The sequence below is a fragment of the Ipomoea triloba genome, chromosome 10, assembly GCF_003576645.1.
Source record: "Ipomoea triloba cultivar NCNSP0323 chromosome 10, ASM357664v1".
Taxonomy (NCBI): Eukaryota; Viridiplantae; Streptophyta; class Magnoliopsida; order Solanales; family Convolvulaceae; genus Ipomoea; species Ipomoea triloba.
In genome coordinates, this window is record NC_044925.1 from 699,678 (window position 1) to 706,853 (window position 7,176).

At 33.7% G+C, this 7,176-nt stretch overlaps 1 protein-coding gene across 1 annotated transcript; it reads left to right on the forward strand.

Moving 5' to 3' along the window:
• Window positions 1-2,671: 2,671 nt before the first annotated feature.
• On the forward strand, window positions 2,672-6,325 carry LOC116031905. The gene is made up of 2 exons (XM_031274257.1): window positions 2,672-3,385; window positions 5,256-6,325. Exons 1-2 carry the CDS (start codon window positions 2,918-2,920, stop codon window positions 6,027-6,029), a joined length of 1,242 nt encoding a protein of 413 aa, XP_031130117.1. The 5' UTR covers window positions 2,672-2,917; the 3' UTR covers window positions 6,030-6,325.
• Window positions 6,326-7,176: the final 851 nt, after the last annotated feature.

The following is a 7,176-nucleotide window of genomic DNA, read 5'->3' on the forward strand; positions in this document are numbered from 1 at the left end:
AAAAAAAAAAAAAAAAAAAAAAAGAACTCACAATGTTACAAATAAAAAAAATTCAATTAGAATTCTCACTATTAATATTTAAAAAAATGCCAAAAACATAATTTTACTCATCTCACTATTAATATTAAGAAATGAAAAAAAAATCACAATATTACAAATAGAAAATTCAATTAAAATTCTCACTTTTGATATTAAGAAATGAAAAAAAGAAAGAAAAAAAAGCCCTATTATTACAAATTCAATTAGAATTCTCATTATTGATATTAAAAGTTTTGAAAGAAATTCATCAAAGTCTACAGTGGTTCAAACATTGGACCATTTCATAATATAACAAAGACTTACCATTTAAGCCATGCTAACCTTTGATTACATATTGGTATATCTTATATATATATATTATATATATGTGGTTGGGCAGTGGGGACAGCTAGATCCGCCACTGGTCCTGTACACAGCCATGCAATCCACTTGGACTCGGACGTTGGTGTAGCCACCGTTCTTTATCTATGATAGAGCTTCCTGGAGAGCACATGCTTCCGCCATGGTGCCATTCTAGGATCGAAGGTGCCCGTGCACTATAATGGACCATTGGTGACTGCCTTGGATAGTTCAGGAGTTTATTTGGCCTTATCACCTATTATTATTATTATTATTATTATTATTATTATTATTATTATTATTGGGTACACAGTTATGATACGATTGCCTAGTGTCCTCCGTCAACTGATCGGCACGAACAAGGTGAGTTGTTCTCCATTTGCTTCGCCATTAGTTTTTGACTTACTCTCAACCTCCCAACTCACCCCCCATCAACAAAAATGATTGTCAAATATTTGGTTATTAAATATGGACCGCTTCCAATTAAACTAATTGTTTTTTTTTTTTTTGTAAACTAATTTGTGACAAAATTAATTAATTTACATATTTTATATATAGAACTAGTAGAGTAGTAGTCCCATGAGAATATGCATATTAATCATATCCATCTATCTATGATAATCGATGGTTGAAAATTAAGGGACAAATGCGGAATAATATGATGACATTTTCATAATTACAACAGTACATTTGAAAACGCTTAATAGTGCATCTACAGATAACTAATAGTGTGCACATGTGAGTACACTCAGTTATCCACAAACACATCATGAAGTGCTTCTAAAAAAATTATCATCGCATTTTTCTCTTAATTTTAAACTTTAATTTTGATCATTATAGATTAACAAATGAGATTAGTCTGCATGTTATTTCTTTAAAAAAAAACAAAACAAAACAAATGAGATTAGCACGCATGTTCTCACATAACTACTAGTTCTCACGTGATCATAGACATATATATATGTGTGTATGCACCCCACACGCACACATGTGCATGCGTCTGTGCACGCTCATGCAGAAGATACATACTTATGTCTTTTAAATAGTTATATCTCATTTCTATTTCTTAAAACAATGGAACAAACTTTGTAATGTAATTTGTTAAGTCTATTTTTTCCATGAACTAAACAATATAATATAATTTTTATTTTTTTAATATTCCAATCCTTATAGAATATGATTTCTAATTTTATAAAAATCATGACATGAACCAAACATGTTGCTGGTACATTTTTTGTGCATAGCGTAGATTTAATCTCTCATGTATAAATTATCAAAATGATTTTTTAATCATGATAATTTTACCATTTTAATTATAGATTTTCAATTTCTTCGAATAATATTCTTGGCTGTTACATGCATTTGTAAAAAAATTTGGAATGAAACAATACTTCCAATGAACTAAATTAAGTATACATTTGATAATTACAAATATTATTGGACAAAATTAAAAGTTAAATTTTACTCATACAAATTTAGTTTATATGTTTTTTTTTGTGGAAGTGGTGCATTTAGTTCTTATTAAAAATCCTAAACATCAAGTTCAATCTACCACTCCCTTACAAAGATAGAAAGTAAATCTACTTTAACAACAATTGAAAAATAGATTTTTTTTCCATAATGGACTAAAATACATATTTTATCTATGTGTCCATTTCATATGTTTAATTTGATTTAACGAGACAAGACTAAAGTTATTTTTAATATTATTATATAAAATTTATATATTTAGGATCTATATTAAAAGTACTATTAAACAAAATAAATTAAATTTAAATTAAAAATAATAAAGAAAATAAGCAAAGAAAAAAAATAATTGATTTGATTAATGAACAATAAATAAAATAGGTAAAGTGTGGTTGTGGAAATAATAATTTAACAAAGTGCTACTCCATATGCTTCAAATAATTGTAACATCGGTTATTCTTATGTGAGATTGTCTCATGTAAAACAGATCTTAAATTAAATATATAAAAACGTAACGCGTTTCTATGTGTGTCATCTAGTGATTATACTTTTACTAAAAAATATTACAGAGTATATTTTTGCGGATTCTCTCCAAAGAACAAGAAACGCTCTTTATATGAGAATGTAATTCTTGTTGATATATAAAACAGTATTATATTTTTACTAAAACGTATTATATATTTAATATGTCTCACATGAAACGACCTATACCAAATTTTGCATAATAAAGCTCTTAAATATTTGAAATTATGAAGTAGCTGGAGAAATTATTGACAGCGTTATAAGCGTGACTGCGACTTTTCTTGTGACCGAACCAACCAAACAGAGCTTCAACCGTTGAACGTTTCCTCCATGATTCAACCAAAATCCCAATGCAGAAGAACCTTCATAAGACCTTTCACAAAGTTCAAATTCTTCAACTTAGTTGACAACTCTCCTTCGAGAAGGGAGAACGAAGATTTGCAGTTGAGAATTGAGATTCTCCTTGTTCGTCTTCTCCTGCTTTTTTTCTCTTCCCGAGATCTCGAAGAAAGCGAAATCACGCAACAGAGATTCGCCACAAGACGATATCATGACGTTTCGGCACAGTAATAAGTTGAAGCGATGGGGATTGGATCTCGATCGGAGGTTACTGTTCCTGATTCTCTTCCCAATCTCTCTATTTCTCATCGCTTCGCTCTCTCCGTTCCCCTACGCCGCCGTGCTCGCCCCCCTGCGATCGATCCTCGGCGGCTTCGCCTCGCCGCTAGATGCTAATGCGTCGCCGGAGTTGAACCGCTCCAGGATCGCCGTTTGCTTGGTAGGTGGAGCTCGGAGGTTCGAGCTCACCGGCCCCTCCATTATCCAGAAGATTCTCAGAGTGTATCCGAATGCCGACCTCTTCCTTCACAGTCCTTTGGATTCGAATGCGTACAAGCTCTCCCTGCTCCGCGCCGCTCCTAGAATCGCCGCCGTCAAAATCTTCAAGCCTACGCCGATCGACGAGACCGAGGCAGAAACCCGAGTTCTCACCGCGGCGAACTCGCCCAATGGCATTCAGGTATTAATTTTTTATTATTAAATTATAATTGTAATTATAATTTTATAATTTTTTATACGAATTAAAATTGATTAAATCAATAAATAAATTAGCACATTAATTTTTTTACAAAAACATTGGTAAATAAATATGGCTCTTGCCGTCCTACCATTAAATTTTATGGCGGGTTTATAGTTTAAACGGCCTAGTTTTATAAATAGAAAATATACATACTTTATTAATGAAAGTTGATAAAAAGGAGTAAATAAATTAAAATTCGTATTTATTGCATTTAAACATAAAGATAACATACATTTATTATCGCCTCATAGTAGTCAAACTAATATTTTATTTAATTTCTAAGGTGTCAATTATAATTAACTCAAAGTGGTCAAAATACTTTGTAGTCAAGTGACATAGCTGTGGTCAAGTGGCATAGTTAGAGGTCGTAGATCTACTAAAAAAAAAATAAAAAATCAAAAGTGAATGGATAAAGTTTTGAATTTGTAGAATATAGAATATTGTGTCTTCATAATATTTGATTACTCGTACAAATATAAAGTCATTTTAGAATGGCAATAAATTGCTTTTGTACTATGGCATTCAAAGGATGGTCAGACGTATTTATTTCTTATGACAGAAATTTGTTGAGATTGTGTCAAAATAAAATGTAATATTCATACAAGCAAATATAATATTAAATTAAGAATATAATATTTATTATTTATATGAGAAAATATAATACTTTTAAAAAAATATTATAAAAAAATAATAATATTATATTTTTTATAAGTGATATTATCTATAACGAAAAATATAATATTTTTGATGAAAAAAGTAATACTCTTATATTAAAATATAAAAATATTAATTATAAGTGATATTATCTCTAACGATCTAACATGATCTGTCTCACGGATAAAGATCCATTTATTATTTATTTTTGGTTGCCGACTATAAAAAGGAAATGCACAAGATTTGAGGTTGGTGGGCGCGTTGATTAGTAGCTTCTAGCGAAATGGACACATGTCGGTTATCTGTTTGGCAGGTGGAACGGGGCAACCACTAACGAATTAAACTAAATAATAACTATCATTTCATTTCTCACCTGCTGTACACTATATGCGTTAAATAACCTACCTACTTAGGTACAATTTCCTTATATTATTTGATAATTAACATACGAATTTTCTACATTGTCAATAATTTTGAGTAAAATCATATACACTGTTTTTAAAAGTTTTTTTTTATTGAACTGTTAAAATTATGTAATTAATCCATTTTGATTTATCATAACATGTATTTCTAAGTCAACTGTCACATAAAATGCCAAATATATTTGTTTGAAATATATTTTATTAAAAAAAAACATGGCATGACTTCTTTGTCCATGTCAATATAAATGGAGAAGACATCTTCTTTGTACAAATTGATAGGGATGAAGAAGCCTGGCAAGCTTCTTTGAATCGGTCGAAGAAGTGTTCGATTTCTTTGTCTAAATCAAACGAAGAAGTTGGTGGGCTTCTCCATCCGATTTTCAAATGTCATATAAGTAAAATTAACAAATAAAGACAACCTGTTTAAAATATTTTTTTTAGTACTAAATTTAAACATGTGACATCTCATTTTGAAGAGCTACATAGGTAACATCGAGCTACAAACTACTTAACCTATTTAAAACGTTAATTGTATAATTGTAACAAGTTCAATGATTCCACTAAAAAAATTTAAGTCTAATAGTATTTTGATATATAGTTGGATGACCTATTTCACTCTACTCTCTATATTTTTTTTGTTATATCTCATATTGTAAGTATGGGCGTAATGTTGTATCTAGTATTATTTACATTATATAGATTAATGTTTTGTTTTTCAACTTGTCTTTATGCAGGGCTTATTACAGTATTTCAATTTGGTAGAAGGTTGTTTGACGATGATTGAACACCACCAACTTAAGAATAACTTTACTTACGATTGGATTATCCGGACCCGAGTGGATGGATATTGGTCCGGCCGTCTCAAGCCGGAGCACTTTATTCCGAGCCGGTATGTTGTACCCTCCGGTTCATCATACGGCGGATTAAACGATCGTTTCGGCGCCGGCGACTTCAACACCTCAGTGGTGGCTCTCTCCCGGCTATCCCTGATCCCCCAGCTCGACGCCGGAGGATACGCGCTCCTGAACTCAGAAACCTCGTTCAAGGCCCAATTAACGACCCAAAAGGTTCCCTATTCGACTCACCGCCTCCCCTTCTGCGTGGTAACCGATCGCAAATACGATTTCCCTCCGTCGCATTTCGGCGTTCCGGTGGCCGCCATTTCCAGCCGCGGCCCCTTAAGCGGCGCGAAATGCCGGCCGTGCACGCCGTCCTGCACGGGGTCGTGCGTCGCCTCGGTGATGAGCGGGCTGGACCGGGGATGGAGCTGGACGGATTGGAGCAACGACTCGTTGGAGCTCTGCGACGCTCACGCGGACTGGGAGAACGGTTGGGAGAAACTCTTCGATCGGACCGCCGGCAAGAAATTGGCCACTGCTCGGCGGCGAGTAAAGGGTTTGAGTTTTGGGCAATGCGTTAACGACTTTGAGGTTATGAAGGAGAAAACGGCGTCGTGGGTTGCTCCTCCCGGGACCGAGATTTGTCAACTCGGCTTACAAGCCGTTTAACAAACACTGTTATTATATTAACTCTTTTATTCTTTTTACAGAAAATATAATGAAGTTTTGTAAAGTTGGAAAATTACTTCGTTCCCTGATCATATTCATCGTGTATACAAAGGAAGGCAAGTGGATAATAAGTAGAGTAGCTATTAGCTAGTTATGAGTCCAGATAAGTGGAGTCTGCAGGAGGGTTTTATGGCTGCAATTCTATAAATTCTGGATGCTTGCTGTAGCTATTTTTTGGTTTGGAGATGGTTTTTAGCTGGTTTCAATGGATTGAAGGCTATAAATTTGGATGATAAGGTAGCATGTTGTCAGTATCTGATGGTATATATCAGATAAATCATACTCTAAATTCTACTAAAAGGATTCTATATGATGAACTCAACCGAGCTACTATCTAGATACAAAAATCATGTTTCACTATTGACCTACTTTTTTGGGCAATTAAAGACTGTAAATTTATGGTATTTATGTTTGTTGTTTGATTTGCTTTGTAAAGGGCAATAGTTATACCAGAATCCGGATCCACTTTGGTTCACAATTTTTGAATTTTGAACATTCAATAGGTAAATTGCGAACAATTAGTTAGTTGTGAGATATTCTTGTTATGAGTGCTAAGGGTAGCACCTTACACGCAAGAAAACCCCCTTAACAATCCCCGACGGTCAGGAGCAAAGCAAAGCTTTTGTCTCGGGGGAGTCTTTGCTCGTGCATTTTAAAATCTTAAGCCGAAAAAGCCTTATAAAAACTTTTAAAAAGCCTCTTAAGAAACCCCTTAAAACAACAAGGTGTTAAAGAAAAGTGGTCGTAAACCGACGTTTAGGTTTTTTTTCATTCATTCATTGATTGATTCAAGGTAGCTTTAGCTTGCTTCCAAGTCCAAGCACGTCTTTTGCTAACGCGCAACGGCTTGCTAATGTGTAACGGCTTTTGCGGTAGTAGAAAAGGACCAAGGAATCCGCTTCACGGCTTTGAACTTCTTACTAACGCACAACGGCTTCTAATATAAACCAAGGAAGACGCTTATAGTCTTTAGACTTATACTCACGCACAACGGCTTCTTATTAACATATAGTATTTTGAACTGAGTCCAACTTGAAAGATAGACACGGATCCACATAATAATTTGCCTTGTAATGGTATGCCATGC

Bases quoted from the DNA above. Each gene is read 5' to 3' on its own strand.
- LOC116031905 (XM_031274257.1), top strand. From the start codon at position 2,918: ATGACGTTTCGGCACAGTAATAAGTTGAAGCGATGGGGATTGGATCTC. The intron at 3,386-5,255 runs GTATTAATTTTT...GTCTTTATGCAG, and splicing joins ACTCGCCCAATGGCATTCAG to GGCTTATTACAGTATTTCAA.